This window comes from Perca flavescens, chromosome 5 (genome assembly GCF_004354835.1).
Source record: "Perca flavescens isolate YP-PL-M2 chromosome 5, PFLA_1.0, whole genome shotgun sequence".
Taxonomy (NCBI): Eukaryota; Metazoa; Chordata; class Actinopteri; order Perciformes; family Percidae; genus Perca; species Perca flavescens.
In genome coordinates, this window is record NC_041335.1 from 19,938,669 (window position 1) to 19,956,581 (window position 17,913).

The window sequence follows — 17,913 nt, forward strand, 5'->3', positions numbered from 1 at the left end:
GTCCGTGTGTCCGTGTGTCCAGTGGACGATGTGGTGGATGAAAGTGATGATAACGAGGAGACAGACGCGGACACAGAGAATGATACTGAGGAGGACGAGAAGGATCAGCGCACTGCGGTAATATTCAGCACTCGCATGCAGACACAATATTTCACATGGAAACATTACGTGTTGCACTTTGTGTTTAAAAAAATGTTCGTATATTTTCTCTGTATGTCAGTGGTTTTACAGAGACCGTGCAGTTTAGTGATTTACATCTTAAACATTTTTACAACATTTTTGCATCATGGTTGTGATCTATAATAATAATGGCCCGAATTGGCTAAAGGATGTGAATGCATCCAAATAGGCCATTTAGTTAAAAATCATGGATGTTTATATATCAATCATTAATTATTACATTAGCATACTATTTTGCTGAATGTTGATGCACTTCTCTAATTTCCAGCAGAGGGCAGTCAGAACTCACCAACCACCAATCACCTGCCTCAGTGCCTAACACTCCAGTATCACTATGTCAAACATGTAAACCATATATGATATGCATTTACAATTATTGATTTAATCAAAACATTGTCCTGCCCTTACATTGTGAGTAAGCAATCCAGCGAGGCACTCAACATTTCCGAACACTATTAAATCCCCCTAAAATTAAACAGCTACACAAAATAAGTGGGTTAGCTGTAGTTCTTTTTTTCCTTTCGTCTGCCTCTCGTATTCCTTAGATAGCAACAAATATAAGCAATAGCCCAAATTGAGTCACAGAGTACACAGTCTGAAGTTTTACATTTAGATGTTTGCTTCCTTTGGGTCTTTTTGATCAGAATGATGACATAGAGACGGACCTAAACAAACTACATCCCAGAAAGAACCCTGGTCGTCCGTTCGAGGAGTTGAGGGTCTATGAGAGGTTTTTCTTGGAGCTTTCTGAAGACTTCCAGGTCAGTAATTGTGTGCCCATGTTGACAAGACTTCAAGGTGGGGAAAAAAGGCCAAAACATGTGTTTAAATTAACATGAATTATAGCTGAATTGGCGTATTAATAAATGAGTATGTGACAGTGCTAAACAATGTGTTGGCACAATACTCTGTTACATAGGCACATTTTTAACATGTACTATTACAATGTGTTCTTATTGGCTCAATGTCAGCAGTTGTGTGTCAGAATGAATTGGTATGAGACATTTCCTACAACATGGTCACATCTGGTCAAGACATCAATATATCTTGCCTTATTTTCTTTTACTTTTTGTGATTATTTGTTTCTATTTTTATTTATTATATAAAATTTTATTACATTGTGTTTTATTTTATTATTATCATGTTTTATTTTTCCGCTACTTTTTCTTCTCATTTTATTTTATTACTTGCAGTGTGTTGCTACTGGATATTATTGATTTTAATGATGTTTGCTCTTGTATTAAATGTCTGAGATGGTTAAACATGCTTTGCACACTTCAATGCCATTATTAATTACTACAAAAACTTAAAATTTAAGCTTTTGGCCCATTGCACATTTTATGAGCCTGGCAAAGTACTGAGCACTGCTCTTGTTGCTGTTTTCAGTGTAAATAAAAGATCCTTGATTATATTTTTACCGCAGTGTGCTGTCTCTACCACAAACGTTCTTTCTGATCGAGAGATCTTATTTCTACAGGGTTATAACTTTGAATCCTCAAAGAGTGCCTCTACCACATCATCATCTTTCTCCTCATCATCAGCCTCGACTCGATCCACTCGGCCAATCGTAGTGCCCACAGCTCAAGCCCTGTCCCCAAAGCTCGCCCCCAAATCGGGCTCTCGGGCAGATTGTAACTCTACCAAAGGACAACACACCCTGCCGTCTCCTTCTGTGCCCACTCCTACTCCGCCTGCTCCTCTAACACCTCTAGAACTGGACACCATCCACCTCACCAAGGACCAAGACAAAAAAGAGGAGCCCCGGATTCCTTCCCCCGACACATGTACAACATTGTCCTCTCTCGCTAGGCCTCCTTCTCAAGGGCAGATGATAGAACAGGACCTAGCACATGTGTTGGAGTGTGTCTCTCTAGAAGAGGAGGGGGCTCTGAACACAGGAGAAGGAGGAGGAAGGGGAGTCAAACAAGAAGGATCTCCAGTCAATGCCACGAGGCACATACAGTCACCTCTGCTCTTGGGGGGCATCGCTACTCGTCGTGTGGGAGGAGGCGGAAGTAACTGGGGCTCAGATTGTGGCTCAGAGGGTGCTGAGGATGAGGGAGGGGAAGGAGCAGTCCTGGAGGTGCCAGACACAGCGCTGCTCCTCCCGCTGCATGACCCAGACCTTTATGTGGAAATGGTGAAGGGAACACACTCCGTACCCCAGTACGCTGAAGTGGCTTACCCAGACTACTTTGGCCATGTAGCCCCAACATTTAGGGAGCCCCTTCAGGAGAGAGTTTATGGTGTACAGAGGTAAGACATTTTTCTGAAAACTTGTGGTTTGCTGAAATCATTTAGCATTCAAACTAAAAAGAGTATAGAGATTATAAATCTAAGAATATAATAAAACTGAAAAGGGGAATGAACTGCAGTGCACTGTAATGTTTACAATGCCAGAAAGATTTACAAGATTTGAGCAAATATTTTAAAACTTTTATAAATCTTTGACTTACACTACAGATATGAGCATGACATCATGTTGACTTTTGGAGCTCTAGTAATAGTGATGTTTTAGTAATGATGTTTTAGTAATGCTTTTCCAAGGACAAGTTGTGAGTCAAATTTCAAGGCACAATTTGTGAAAGTTAAATGCAATAGTGTGGTTACATTGTTCATGGCGCTCTGGCGCTCATGGTGGCAGGAAAATGCATTTATTACAGCTTACTGCATTCATCCCCATAAATAAACAAAAATCTTTAATGGAAAAAATATTTTTCCTTTCATTGTGTTAATCTTGAGTTTGTTTGTGGGTCTAATCATGCAGGTCTAAAATATTCCAGGACACTGAGAGGTTGATTCATCCAAATGATATCGTGGATAAAGTAGTTTACGACCTGGACATTCCTAGGTAAGTCCCTCTTACAGAGTCTGCTAACTGAAAGAGTTACATCACTCAGGCTAAATGCAGCTACAATTATGACAAAAGCTACAGTTTGTCATTTTTTCTGATAATGTTGAGAGCTGTGGCATTCACAAAGCAGATTACTTTAGCTCAATCTATCATTCACATTTTGTTGTTTCAGTTGTCCTGTTATTGAAGATGATGGCGAATCACTGAAGTTTAACTCTCAGTTTGAGTCTGGCAACCTCAGGAAGGCAGTTCAGATTAGGAAGTAAGTATATATTTTCACATTCGGAATCAGTGAGAGCTAGACAATTAGATGTGCATTTTTAATTTAATCATCTTTTAACATAACATTTAAAGCCGTGGTCACCTTTTACTACATTCAACCTACTTAACTTCAAACTACTGTAAATGTAGAATTATATCAGAATTATATACAGTTACATCAGTATTGTTATTGGGTGATGGTGTTTGGGTCCACTTTCACAGTTTATGTTGTGGTGTTTCTCCAGATACGAGTATGACCTTGTGCTGAATTCAGACATCAACAGTAATCACTACCACCAGTGGTTCTACTTTGAGGTGAGCGGCATGCGTGTTGGAACCACCTACCGCTTTAACATCATCAACTCTGAGAAGTCAAACAGCCAGTTCAACTATGGTAAGATGCATAACAACATGTGACCTGTCATTCTCCTTCTGACCTGCAGAAGATTTGTGTATATATTTGTAAATATTTGTTTAAATTAGATTTGATTGAATTTAAAGGCCTTTTAACCTACTGTTAGTCTATATGAGATTGCTTGAGCATCAGACAGCGCACATTCTTTTGTGTGTTTGTCTTTCTCCATGTGTGTGTGTCTCTGTTTGTGTGTGCAGGCATGCAGGTGCTGATGTACTCTGTGCAGGAGGCGATCAGTGGCAGGCCTCGCTGGGTCAGAACAGGAACAGATATCTGTTACTACAAGTAGGTGCAGTCAGAAGGGGAGCTGGGAAAGGCAAAAACTACCTTTTTAATAAGTATCACAGTTAAATGGTGCAAGAGCACAGTTTTCATGCAGCATACCTATACTGCCATACTGCAGCTTCTGTGCTGTAGTTTATTAATTACCTTGTATATTTCTACATTTTATATACAGTAGCTATAAAGCACTCTCAACTACTTTATAGCTTACTACACTGACAAAGATATTTTAAGCTAGTATTAATGTACTTAGTACTGCAACATTTTCGGAAAGCATCCTTAGAAGGGAAAGTGTAGTGGCAACTTGGTGGCACACCCTTAACACTCTTTCTTCATGAATTGCTTCACATACTATATTTACAAAGTATAGCATATATAATGTTACATATACTTACACCACCTCAAACTATTACTTTTACACAATCCCGACAATGTCACCGAAACTGCACATCAGAATCAGGTTCATTGCCAAGCAAGTTTTCATACAAGGAATTTGCCTTGGAGTTTTGGTGCATAACAAAAAACATAGTAATATATAATAAAAAGAAATACTGCAAAGGTCAAGAAACATAAATATAGAATAGAAAATTAACAATAAAGAAAGTAATCAAGTATAATCTATCAGTTTTAAAAAGCGCTGTACAGTTTTTGTTGGAATGTACAGAGATAATTGAGTGAATGTATTATGAGTGCTGTATTGTGCAGCATTTACTCATGAAATGTTCCTCCTCCTCCATAGGAATCACTTTGCAAGAAGTTCCATTGCAGCTGGTGGTCAGAAAGGAAAGTCCTATTATACAATGACCTTCAGCACGAGCTTCAGCCATAAGGATGATGTCTGCTACTTTGCCTATCATTACCCTTATACCTACTCCACTCTTAAGGTAGTATTACAATACCACAGTTTGCTGTAACCTAGAGATCATTAGCATTTACTAGTATACATATCTCTGACGATAACCACCCCCCCCCCTTCTTGACCATATTGCCAATGGTTTTGCTCCCTACAAAAATGTCAGTTTTCAGTATACTTCCGTTGTGTAATTATTACTCTACTTCCTACTGCTAAAACTCTCAAATCCCCAGTGTGACCCCAGATGACCCCCAGACCCTGACTCTTGATACACTGCCACTGTTTGGTTTTCCTTGTTGTATCACTTATGTTCTTCAAATCTGAGCTCAGATAACTACTGTGCTCTCACACTACTGTTCACTCCTTATGTCTTTTATATAGAGTGACTATGCAGAATTACTCATAATACAAGCAACTATAACACAAACTGAATCACTTTATCACAAGTGGCCTAATAAACAGCCAGTGCAACAATTCAGCAGTAACATGTTGAGAAACCAAGAGGGATGGGGGGGCTTAGATGGAAGTTGTAGATAATAGTAATGTTAGCAAAATGTAAAAACTGTAAATTGTCATTCTGTCATTGTATTCTCAGATGCACCTGTCCAAACTAGAGGCTTTGAGGACCCCTCAGATATACCTGAGACAGGACGTCCTGTGTAAAACTCTGGGGGGAAACAGCTGCCCCCTTCTCACCATCACTGCCATGCCAGAGTCCAACTCTAATGATCACATCTGTCAATTTAGTAAGTAAATCACTGTAGGTCTGTGTGCATGCATTTTTTCATTTGCTTACCATCGCTTTCATTGGACAAAATGTGGGATTCATGCTTGGCTCCTGGATAGTTCACCATAGTGAACAAATAAATGAAGAAATTCACCTGACAGAAATGTACCTTTCTCACTAATGCTTGCAAGAACATTAGGGTGAATATTACTGCATGAGAAGGTCAGGGCATGCCAGTGCTTCCCAAATAGGTTTTTCCATCCACTGTAGTTCACTGACACGGTTTTTCAGCTGTGAACAAATCTGTTTCTTTAATTCCTCTGTTTATGCTTGTGCTATGATCCCTCTTTCTCAATCTCCAGGGAATCGTCCATTGATCTTCCTGTCGGCCAGAGTGCACCCTGGAGAGACCAATGCCAGCTGGGTAATGAAGGGCACGCTGGAGTTCCTGATGAGCACCAGCCCACTGGCAGCCAGCCTGAGAGAGGCTTACATCTTCAAGATCATCCCCATGCTCAACCCTGATGGTGTTGTCAATGGAAAGTGAGTGAAAACAGTGTAGAAAGAAATGAACACACATTCACAGCTTTCAAGTATACACACTGAAGATGCATATATCTGCCTAACCTGGGCCTGCACGTTGGCCACAGCTTTATTTATATTAACACACACAACATCTTGTCTTGAATGATTCTCCAGCTGTTGCTCTGTTCTACTCCACTCTCTATCCTTCCCCTCTTCTGCTGTAGTCATCGTTGTTCTCTGAGTGGGGAAGATTTGAATCGCCAGTGGCAGAATCCAAATCCTGAGCTCCACCCCACCATCTACCACACTAAGAGCCTGCTGCAGTACCTTGCACACATACAAAGGGCGCCACTGGTATGACCTCTAATTAACTGGACTTAAATAACTTTGGGGGCATTTTGTACTTTGCTGCATCGTCTTTCATTTGGGAAGTATAAATAACCTCTCCTAACATCACATTAATATTGGTCCCATTTCTCCTGTTCAGCTGTACACTGTTTGGCTGCATGTCTACTAAATTTTACATCAATAAATCACCAAATTAGTTTTAAGACATGAATGCAGTTACCATAAACAGCAGCCTCAGTTGGCCTCTATACTACACTGTGTGTCAGCAAGTTCGATATAATGGGATATTGCTTTTATGGGAGATTTTTTTTTTTACTGTACAAAGGGTGATAACTTTACAACACAAAGCAAGGTGAGGCTGCTGTCCTTTCTCTGAAAATAGACCAGAGTATAGCAGAATATAAGCAGTAAAACTGCAGGCTCCCTGATAACACAGTATCATAGTTCATTTGATGATGATGCAGTGAATTAATTTCAGCTATTGTAACTGTCTGTTTATTTGTAATTTTGTATTCATTATTTTTACATAGCAATTTAAACAAGTTTGTAAAAAGTGTGTGTGTGTGTGTGTGTGTGTGTGTGTGTGTGTGTGTGTGTGTGTGTGTGTGTGTGTGTGTGTGTGTGTGTGTGTGTGTGTGTGTGTGTGTGTGTGTGTGTGTGTGTGTGTGTGTGTGTGTGTGTGTGTGTGTGTAGGTGTTTTGCGACTACCACGGTCATTCCAGGAAAAAGAATGTATTCATGTATGGCTGCAGTGTGAAGGAGACAGTCTGGCAGTCCAATATCAGTGCTACGTCCAGTGACTTACAAGAGGACCTTGGATACAGGGTGAACACAAACACACCCACACACACACACACACAAATGTGCTTTGCCTGTAACACACACAAACACTTATCCTCACATTAACTCTCTCTGTCTGCCCCTCTGTTTCAGATTGCTATTCTCACATTGCTGAATAATAATTGCATTGAACTCCGTACAAAGATTACCTTTATTAAGTTTTACAGAAAATAGATGCTATCAGAGCAACTTATATTTACATCAGCATGCCTGTCTTGTAAAGTGTATGCATTGAAATACAATTCCTGCGTTCCCCCACTTAGCAACAGATTGTAGCACCACGTTACATTACCTTGTAATATTTTTGCACTTTTAAACTGACAGTAATTGCTTTTCACTTTCTCTCTATTTGTGAATATTGTAACATCAGGTTACTGTTTTAAGTTGCCTTCTTCTTGTTTATCTAGCTAAGGATTTTCTTATTCTGTTAAGTTTAAATACCTAATCTATTAGTGTACTAACTATCTTGTCATTAACATGTGTTTCAACACCAGCTCTTATCTGAAAAACATGTTCAAATTTGTTTCACTATGATAATTTTTATAAGTTCACTTTGAATTTTACTCTGCAGTGGGATAGGACTTTTACTTTCTATTCACCAGTCAAGCTGGCCAGGTCAAGATCAGTTTGTTTCTCTGGAAATGCAAATGTCACTTCAGGCTACAAGCCCACAGCAAACAGTTTGGGTATCAGCAGTCAATAGTGCTGCTTTCCCAAGCAACTGCTCTGTACATAAGCCAGTCTTTGTTGGACACAGTTATTTGTCCCCCTACTTTATTGTCTCCCCCCTACACTAACACACACCTACACAAAAACACTCAAAACTGTTTAATGTGTTTTTTAGGCACTCCCTAAGATACTGTCCCAGATCGCCCCTGCCTTCAGCATGGCGAGCTGTAGTTTTGTTGTGGAGCGCTCCAAAGAGTCAACCGCCCGCGTTGTTGTATGGAGAGAGATAGGAGTACAATGCAGCTACACCATGGAGAGCACGCTCTGTGGTTGTGACCAGGGAAAATATAAGGTAAGTGTGTATTTTATTTTGTTTACAAGGTATGGACAAAAGAAAGACCTACCTGATTGCTGTTAAATACTCCATATAAATAAATGGAGTATTTAGTGCCTTTTTATTAGAGAGACAGTAGAGCGAAATGATAGGAAATGAGAGCGATGGGGAATGACACAAAGGTCAACGGCTGGGCTCGAGCTGGGGACATGGTCCGTCCTTAACCCGAGGATTCCAGGGCACCCTGGAAGTTTTTATTATTTGCATATATGGGAGCCACAGCGTGGTAAAGTAGGCAAATTAGCCAGAGCTATTTAACTTTCTGACAATAGCCCGGTTTTATTGCATTGGACATGTTTTGTTGTGTCCACCCCCTGTAAGTAAGAGGGAGGTGCCCCTATAAATCTCCAAATGTCCAGCAGGTGGAGCTGCAGTCCTTTTTTTCCACTTTCTCTTTGCTTCGCCTCTGTCTTTTCTCCTCTTTTTTTATTTGACCCCTCTATCTCCCTTTCTTCTCTCTTGTTGTCTTTCCACCCCAGCTGATTTCCTTCCTTCTGAATTCTGCCAATGTCAACATCTTACATATCTAGAGGCAGTCTGGGGATGCCATTTTGGCACTGATTAGCAGCCCCACTGGTTTGTGTGGAAGTGTTTGTCCAGATGTGCAGGAACTAATCTAGTCTACTGAATTGGGGCTGCATATCTCTGTGGCCAGGCCAAGTTTAGATGTTCCTAGCTCTGCTCTGGGGAAATAGAAACATGAAAGTGTTTTGGTTAAGTTGGGGGTGAGCTCTGTGTGTGTGTCCCTGAATGAGTATTCATTTACTTGTATGATTGTCCAGCACTGTGAAGACTTTGTTAGGGTTGCATGTGTGAGTGCATATGAGTTTTGAATTTGTGCTTCCTGCAAATGAATGCATTATCATGTTTCTACATGAAAAGTTTTCTCAGCAACTGCTTTCCAGCATTGCAAATTTGGCTGTTTGAAGATGGACAACGGCTCCATCCCCAGGCTCCAGAGCAGCTATACAAAAAACCACAGCAAACATTTTAAAGTAGATTTCTGTTGGAAGTGTGCACATACTGTGCGTGCAAGTTTGTCTGATTGTGACATTTTTTGTTTGTGAAAATATTAGTATCTATTAGTATAATATGTATTTGATGTGCATGTACATGTTCTCTTCAGGGTCTTCAGATCGGCACCAGAGAGCTGGAGGAGATGGGAGCTCAGTTCTGTGTGGCCCTGCTGAGGCTGAAGAGGCTGACGGGGCTCCGCAATCACCAACACCTGCTGGATTTGGAGAGCGATATCATTGGGACACAGGCTAAAGTAGTCAGGTCAGTAATGTGGAGCATGCTGCAAATTCACACCCATGAACAGTTCATGCAAGTGCACACAGATGCTGGGGTTATTTAGAGATAGAGAGCTTTGTGTTAAAGGTTATAAACTCACAGTTGAGGAATAAAGTCTTTGATCTCATGGAAACGAGACGGCAGGAGGTAGAAGGCAGGCTCACACTACAGATGTCATGAACCAGTTTTTTCAAACTTTTTATTTATCAGCATTGTAACCTTCCTAATATATCACATGATGATGAAGTCTTTTCTGTTGCCAAAAATTCTACCTGAAAAACAGTCCCTTTTGACACGTTGATTACTCAATGGTGTGACTGTCAACTCAGGATCTCCTCTGAAGCACTACTCAAGAAACAAATGAAGGCTTGCATTTATGCAGGGCTGCTGTGAATTCCGTCAACGATCATGTGTGATAAATATAATAAATTCTGAAGTGAGAGGGGAATGGAGTAATTGTCAGTAAATGTCATTGCTTCTCTAAGAGAGCGTAAAACAGCCACAAGATCTTAATTTAAAATTTTTTTATTAAACCATTGACACCTACAAAGTTTTTTTCAGGGCCACAGTGAACGGGATGGATTAAATGCACATGAAACATGCAAACGATGACACTGCCTTCCTGCACAGTCGCTTGTAGCTGGAATTTATTAGCACGAAGTATTAAAGAAATCTATTGAAGTGATCAGTGTCAGAGCATGTCCTCATCCACTGAAGTGTTGGTGCGTTTAGGGGACGGCAGAATTGAATATGTTCAACTGTAAGACACTAGTCCAGTCCAATGTATTTTATCTTCACATTGTTTATACCTCTTGTCACAACGCGCTTGCTTTGTAGAAGAGTATCTTGTAGAAGAGTATCAGTAGTGATTTATTAGAGTTCGAGTTTAGCTTGATTGTCTTGGTTTTCACGACTGGCCTCTCTCTTTTTCTCTTCACTGTGATGCCAATCGTACAGTATAGACCACTCAAATTATGTTGTTTTATGTTCTCAGTGTTTGGTGAAAAGCTTAGTTAATTAATCGTTCATCAGAAAATAAATCAATTTTGGTATTTATCCTGGAAAAATGCCAAATATTCTCTGGTCCTAGTATTATATACGCTTTTACATCCTACCAAACTTAACTGTATGTCAAATCAACTTTATTTAATTTCCCTGTTCGGAAATGTGAGGTCCACACAGATTAAATTGGACTTGAGTTCAACACCGCATATAAATTATTAAACTTGGCCAAACCCTATCTTTGACCACCAAGGTTATCTTATTTCCTTTTTTCTTTTTTCTCGTCAGCGTTCTCTCCTCCACAGATTTGTTAAAGCAGTTGATTTGAAAGAATGGCTTTAAACTCAAAACCACTTAATTCTCCCGTCTCTCCATCTCTGTGTCTCCCAGTCTCTCTCTCTCCTACTAACCTACTCTACTTTAATATTGATATATTCATTCATCATTTATGTGTCTGATCATTAAGGGACTCCAAAAGTGTTTTTGTGTGCTTGTGTGTGTTTGCATGAGTATCCTTTTGGGATTGGTTGCTCTCATCCCAGGTTTATGGATTCATGCGTGGCGCTTGGTATGGTACCACTTACCATTTAATAGGTCATCACAAAAATGACATTGTGGCCATTGGGAGGCGTCTACAAATAACTGGGTGTCTCGGAGTGAGTAAATGGGTGGATACGGGTATGGGTGTGTTTTTGTGCCAGTGTAAGGAAGACCAAAAGAGATGTTTTTGTATTCATGTAAGGAGATGTGGAGGTTTATCCACAAGTGAATGAATGTGTTAGGTTTTTTTTTTTTTTTAAATCTACATACATTACATGAATCTGTATATTAAGATGGACTGTGTATAGAGATGGCTGCAGTTGATAGATACAGAAAATCTAACCCAAAGAAGGGAGAGATTGGGTTTGGTATTTCTATAATGGCTTATAATGGTTGACTCACAACTCTCATTATCTGTTTGGACAATATTCTGTCCATTCACATCATTACACACACACACACACACACACACACACACACACACACTTACTGTACATATACTGACGCACAATGTCTCAGTCTCTCTCCTGCACTCACACACTGGTGAGCTTGGTGGGAGATCATTGCCTGAGCCCCCCTGATCGACTGTCTCCCTGGGATCACATTTCAGACCATTAACACCATTAAAAACCCACTAAAGCCACTAAAACCTCAAAGAACCAGCAACCATTTAACCATTAAGACCCACAGGGAAAACAACAGCCACATTACTTCTATTTTGTTAAGATTTTACATAAATTTAGACATTTGAAGATATACCTTAGGTTCTTGGGAGTTTGTGATGGTCACATCTTGTAAACTAAACAAATTATGAATTAATTTTAAATAAAATATAAGAATTATTTCATCAGACATTGTCTAAATGCTATGAACAATGTTCAGGCGGAGTTTAAAATATAATGGCAGATTGTAAGATCACATGCTTCATGTCAGAGTCTTTGTGTGTTACTCCGTGAATCTAGAAAGCTCTTTGTTGCCTCCAGTGCCTCAGAGTTCAGCTCAGGGTGAAGGACAGTAACATGATAGTTATATGCTGTACAGTACTGTAAGTGAAGATGTGCATTTCTTTTTAAGAAGTGCTGTACAAATGTATACATTTATTATATATTTTATATATATATATAAAATAATGCATGCAGAAATACATTTTAAAATTATGTATTATTATTAACATGATGTAGGTGAGTTGTTTTGACCGTGACGGGCTTATTCACATAATTTACTTAGAGAGAAACACTTATATTTTGTTATCCAGCAGCAGCCCCACCACCTATGTGATGGAGGAGGACGAGCCGCCCTTTCTGGAGCCGATAGACTACAGCGCAGAGAGCAACGATGAGGACGCCGAGCCTGAAAACGAGCATGCCGCTGAAGTCCAAGGGAATCCCGATCACCTCGATCAACTGTCGGACTCTGAGACCAATCACAGGGACTAACGCTGAGGTTTTTATCTCCTCTATACCTGGCAATTTGAGCGTATAACCACCCAGTGCTTGGATTGTCAGCTGATCTAAAATTAAATGTTTCACAGGTGAATTAGTCAGAACCCGCTTCTCACTTTCACTGGTGAATAAATAGCTTAGATTCGCACCTGACCCTGTTATATAGACACGTTATGATGGTCCGTAGGCTACAACAAGGTGCTCCTTTCCCAGATGGATTGATTTTGTTGGTCCACTGGAGTCAACTGTGTTGCTCAGTGAATGTTCTCACCTTTCACCGTCATACTATAGCCTTCATGAACTGTAACCCCTGACCTCAGACACCATATAGCCTCTGAGATTCACTTATAGCTAGCCAGAGCAGCAAACAGCAGGCACCGCCGATCCTTAACTTGAACCCTTGTCCACTCGCTCCTTTCTCACAGCCGGTCTTACACTGAAGCTACCAGACAAGGCTGTGGTAGCGTAATAGAGCCAGTGGCTTCTGTAGGTACTGTGTTCGAAACCCCTCTCCCAAATCACCCTGTGTTTGGTTAAAACAGAAGGGAAACTGGATATCCCCCACTTGACCAGCTTAGAGATCCAACCAACCTGCCTTCTTATTTCCTTTCTCCTTCCTTTCTTTAGTCTCACCCTGCACTTTAACTTTTTACTCCTTTTGGCGACACTTCCTTGTGTCCTTCTTTGCTTTCCTCTTTCCTTTTTTTTTGACATGCCAAGGTAATGGTGTCTAAATAGGATCCAGGGATGACCAAACAATTTGAGCATAGCTTAGCTGCAAGTTAACGTCCGTCATCCCGAGTGTCTTATGGAGAAAAACCTACTCCGATGTAACTACACTTGAGTTGTGACCTCACTTCCTCTCTTTAACCCCTCCCTCTTCGGTCGCAGTGCACGTGGTCTGATTATCCATGTGCTGTTTGCCTTGCTTTATCCAAAACTGAAACTATTGATATCACAAATGTAGAATGTTCACGACTTTATCCAGACAAACTTGTACCATAAATGAAATGCCGATATAAACGCACACCACAAACTGACACAGGTCTGGTTTGTGTTTCTCAGTCACGTACAGCATTAAAAACATGAAGATGGAATGTAAAATATCCACATGCACTGTTGGTGTTTTCATTGTTTTAACTATAGACAGTATTATAATGTTACATTATATGACAAAGCGGTAACAAACACGACGCATGAGCTGCAGCGAGCAGAAAACCCTTTTGCACTTTGGATAAACACTATACACAAAACAAAGAGAAACAAACTGAATGGAACATCACTTTACAACAGTTTGCAAACTACAACTTTAGTCACCTTGTTAGTTTAAAGTTCTCAGAGCCCAGTCCAAAGCTGGTGGTAACATTGCTGTGATGTTTTAAAAAAAACTTAAGACTGGAATTTTGTTTCCTTTTTATCTGTTCCTCCAATCTGTGTGTACATTTTGTGGATTTGCTGAGGAGAGACCCTTAAAAGCAGATGGTGCTTTGTAATGAGAGTCTGAAGTAGTTTGATTAATAAATGTTTTTGTTTATAGAGATGAGGTACGTTTGTGTTGCATTTGTAAAGCTAGCGCATGGCTATTTTCTGCTTTTATTTTGTAATTTATTAAGTATTGTTTTCTGGGATGTATGTATATGATGCATTTTGTGTGTGTGTGTGTGTGTGTGTGTGTGTGTGTGTGTGTGTGTGTGTGTGTGTGTGTGTGTGTGTGTGTGTGTGTGTGTGTGTGTGTGTGTGTGTGTGTGTGTGTGTGTGTGTGTGTGTGTGTGAAAGAGAGAGTGAGCTTTTGCGTGAGCATGCGTTTGCGTTTAACTTATTCCATTATTCAGCTCAGCTAATGCTCTTACAGTGTGTTTCTTCTTTCAATTTGATTATCCCCTCTCACTCTCCTTTACTCCCCACACATCATTTACGCTCTCTCCTTCCATCTAACCTCTTTCATTCCCTCGTTTTCTAACAACTTACAAACCCAGGGAGGTCATTGTTGGGCGTGTGTGTTTTAAGGATAAATGATGTGAAATAATGTCCCTATGAGAATTTTGTGTGCTGTTATATTTATGTTTGTTATAGCAGGCTACTTTTGATTTATGTTAGTTTTGAGGTAAATAAGCAGTGATAGCGACTAATTTCAAGTTGGGATTGTAATGCAGAAAATTGAAGCGTGAAGACATGGGAAATAAAATGTTAATGTGGTAAAATGGCTGCTGTATTTTATTTTTCTTAAATTCACAGAACATTTGTCTCATGAGGACCTATTCTCTCAAACTTGGTAAAGCAACTGTATTGGATTTATAAGGAGAAAGAGCTGTTATTGGCATACAAAACTAAAAACATTAACAGGGAAAAATGTTTTTCTTACAATCTGGGTCTTATTTTCATAGTTTTACTTTCACATTTAGTTCCACCCTCTGTCAGTGGTTTAGATCTTTATTTTTTTTTGGGGCCGCTGCAAAGGTCTCAGCCTACATGGGGCACACACTCTAATGGGTGAGCAAGAGGTCGCCCCAGTGGTTTAGATAATTTGATAAAACTGGATTTTGTTTAAACAATCACTCACGTTTTCAATACCACGTCCACTCCCTTGCATATTTGCCTAGCATTGCGCCTGTTTCTCTACAGTAACCTGGTGTGAAACATGTTGGCATACCAACTGGGATTAATTAGCTATGAAAAGCATACTTTCCAAATATTTTTAGTGTAGGTGTGCAGGGAATATGGTTATGTTTACAGACTAGATATAGTATAACCAATGTGATGGCAAAGTTTATTGAGTTCATGGTTTTTGCATGCCTACGGTAGGATTAGTGTCCATATGTACATGTATATGTTGGTTGCTGTAATTGTTCCTCCTGTCCATACTGAAAAGATCCTTTCTTAAAGCCATTTTAGTGTTAATGAAGGGGGACAAAATCCACATTCATCATTCTGTGCAAAAAAATATTTCAAAGCTAATTAGGCTTCAGCAGCGTTACTATCCCTCCACCACTGTCGTCAATGAAAATAATGTCTCTGGAAACAAAGAAAAATTTGATACAAAAACGCTAACCATGGAAGATAGTCACTGGATTTAGCTAACTCAGACAGATGAAGCCTGATGTTAGGTGCTGCTGAAATTTAAACTTAAATCACAGCCAGTGTAGACAGGGGGAGTAATTACAGTGACCAATAACTATTTCAATGTACATATGGGCATATGAGTATTGTTTGAGGACAGACTTGAAAAAATGTGAATCTGTCCCTGTCACTAATTCATTTATAATAATCTGTCTATTGATCTATATATTACTCGCTGCAGATACAAAAGGGGGAATTATTCCTACATGCATCTGTATTTCTGTGAGTGATAAAGAGATAATGTTTTTGTTTCCAGGCAAATGCAGCAGTTAAATCTAAAAGAAGAGGCTTCGAAAATCTGATGTGATGATGATGAACCTCCCGGCTCAGAACCTCTCAGTTCGGTCTTAAGGGCTAGAAAATTATTTAATTTTTTTCACAGAAGCCATGAGGAGTGGTAAAATTGTCTTCTTGTAGTTTCTATCAAAACTACGAAATGAACCAGACAATTAATCCCTGAAACTCGTAACATCACAGGTATCCATCTACAAAGCACTGTCTGGGTTTGGTTTGGTTTTCGTTGATTTATTTCTGGGCTAATAGAGCATAAGTAGCCACTCAATCACTCCATGTCAGTGGCACAGTTGTATAAGCATTTGTTTATGTACCTCCGCTGCTTAAGTGCCCCCGGGTAACCTAATATTTTGCTTCTGAGGAAATGAACAAGGCGAGAAGGGGATAACAAAAAGCCAGCACAAGCACATGTCTTTAAGTATTGTATGATGCTGAGTAGATATAAATGGACAGATAGATGCAGAGGAGGAGGAAAGTAAGACATGGCAGCAGGAACAGAGAGAGGGAGAGAGAGTGAAAGCAGGAGTGGAAGAAAAAAACAGGAGGACAAGAAGAATTTGGAGAGGTAGAAGAGAATGTTAATCTGAGGAAGGCAGCGGGGAGAGAAAAGCTCTTTTTCTCTCTAAGCCCCACGCCCTCACTTCCTGTCCCTGCTGTCAATAAGAACAGCTGAAGTGCATCAGACAAAAGCCCCCCCATCCCATATCCTCCAACTACCACCACAAACACCAGCACCAACCAACCAATTAACTGCTCTGGTCAGAGGATAAAAAAGCGTGCGTGCGTGCGTGCGAGCAAGCTGCAGGGTGGAGGATTTTGAACTTCTGCTGTAAGTTTCTCATGTTCATCAGAGACCCCTAATTAGAAGTCTGTCTCCCTCTCCCCTCACACATTCACGCAGGCACCGTGCCCAGCCTTCATTCTCATACTGACGAGCTCATTTCTGTAGTCTAAGTGTGGCTCTCTGGGCCTCTGATAGCGTAGCCAATTAGTGCCAGTGTCCGACTTGGCCACTTCTCTAACTCACTGGTGGTCCCACTGAGGGACAGAATGGCTCCAATGAAAAGGTACAAGTCCACAAAGAACGGCCTGACAAAGACGTGTGTAAAGGCTGCGTGTCACAGCAGCACACAAGACTGGAAAAACTGTGTGTGTGTGTGTGTGTGTGTGTGTGTGTGTGTGATCTCATTGTAATTCAGCATCAGAAGTCCTCGATAAAGAGTTAAGCGTTCTAAGCCGTTACTCATGATAGAAGTGCTTTTGAAGTTGGTTGAATGGTTAAAAATGCCACAAACACTAACCATTCTAAATTCCAACCTGTATGCAGTGTTTCAGCCTGACACCAACCATGATATGTGGCTTATAATAAGTTATGACACAGACAAATAAACTATTTGTTTAAAGGTATTTGTGCACAGAAAGACTACTCAATTTACTGTAGTGATATTCATGAAAATATGTTTTTAGTAGAGATGAAAATGAAGTCACTGAGGTTGCAGGACTTATTTAATCAGAGAGGCTGTTTCAGAGTTTGAGGTCCTGAAGCAAATACACAATTATTTACTTTAAAATCGGCCGCATGTCAATGTGTCCTTGACGCTAGACACTAAACCCGAAGTTGCTGCCTGGATGAAGCTATATAGCTGCATCCAATTAATGTTATGTTTAAAATCAGCGGTGTGTCCCTTTTAATATTTAACCTAACAATTACACTCTCACTAGGGAGAGCCCCTTCTGATTGTGTTCTCATAAAGCTACAGACTTGTGTGCAGTCTTCTAACACAACAGTGCCAACATGGTCTGTAGGACAGAAATTGTGGCTAGTGCTAAAACCGACAGAAGACAAAATTGAGTGCCCTGGAAACATTTTCACAGAC

The 17,913-nt window shown here is 40.1% G+C and overlaps 1 protein-coding gene across 4 annotated transcripts in view; it reads left to right on the plus strand.

Annotated features, from left to right (window-relative positions):
* agtpbp1 (ATP/GTP binding carboxypeptidase 1) overlaps nucleotides 1-13,882 on the plus strand; it is a 34,307-nt gene extending 20,425 nt beyond the window's left edge. For 3 of the 4 annotated variants that reach the window (XM_028577343.1, XM_028577345.1, XM_028577347.1), the window contains 15 exons: nucleotides 23-117; nucleotides 825-941; nucleotides 1,658-2,436; nucleotides 2,948-3,031; nucleotides 3,207-3,296; nucleotides 3,541-3,689; nucleotides 3,908-3,995; nucleotides 4,732-4,876; nucleotides 5,441-5,591; nucleotides 5,935-6,115; nucleotides 6,322-6,451; nucleotides 7,139-7,270; nucleotides 8,130-8,306; nucleotides 9,475-9,626; nucleotides 12,439-13,882. In XM_028577343.1, the coding sequence (XP_028433144.1) occupies nucleotides 23-117; nucleotides 825-941; nucleotides 1,658-2,436; nucleotides 2,948-3,031; nucleotides 3,207-3,296; nucleotides 3,541-3,689; nucleotides 3,908-3,995; nucleotides 4,732-4,876; nucleotides 5,441-5,591; nucleotides 5,935-6,115; nucleotides 6,322-6,451; nucleotides 7,139-7,270; nucleotides 8,130-8,306; nucleotides 9,475-9,626; nucleotides 12,439-12,619 (2,651 nt within the window). In that variant the 3' untranslated portion in view covers nucleotides 12,620-13,882. The remainder of the gene's footprint in view (nucleotides 1-22; nucleotides 118-824; nucleotides 942-1,657; nucleotides 2,437-2,947; nucleotides 3,032-3,206; nucleotides 3,297-3,540; nucleotides 3,690-3,907; nucleotides 3,996-4,731; nucleotides 4,877-5,440; nucleotides 5,592-5,934; nucleotides 6,116-6,321; nucleotides 6,452-7,138; nucleotides 7,271-8,129; nucleotides 8,307-9,474; nucleotides 9,627-12,438) is intronic. The other variant, XM_028577344.1, reaches the window with a different exon arrangement.
* Nucleotides 13,883-17,913: the final 4,031 nt, after the last annotated feature.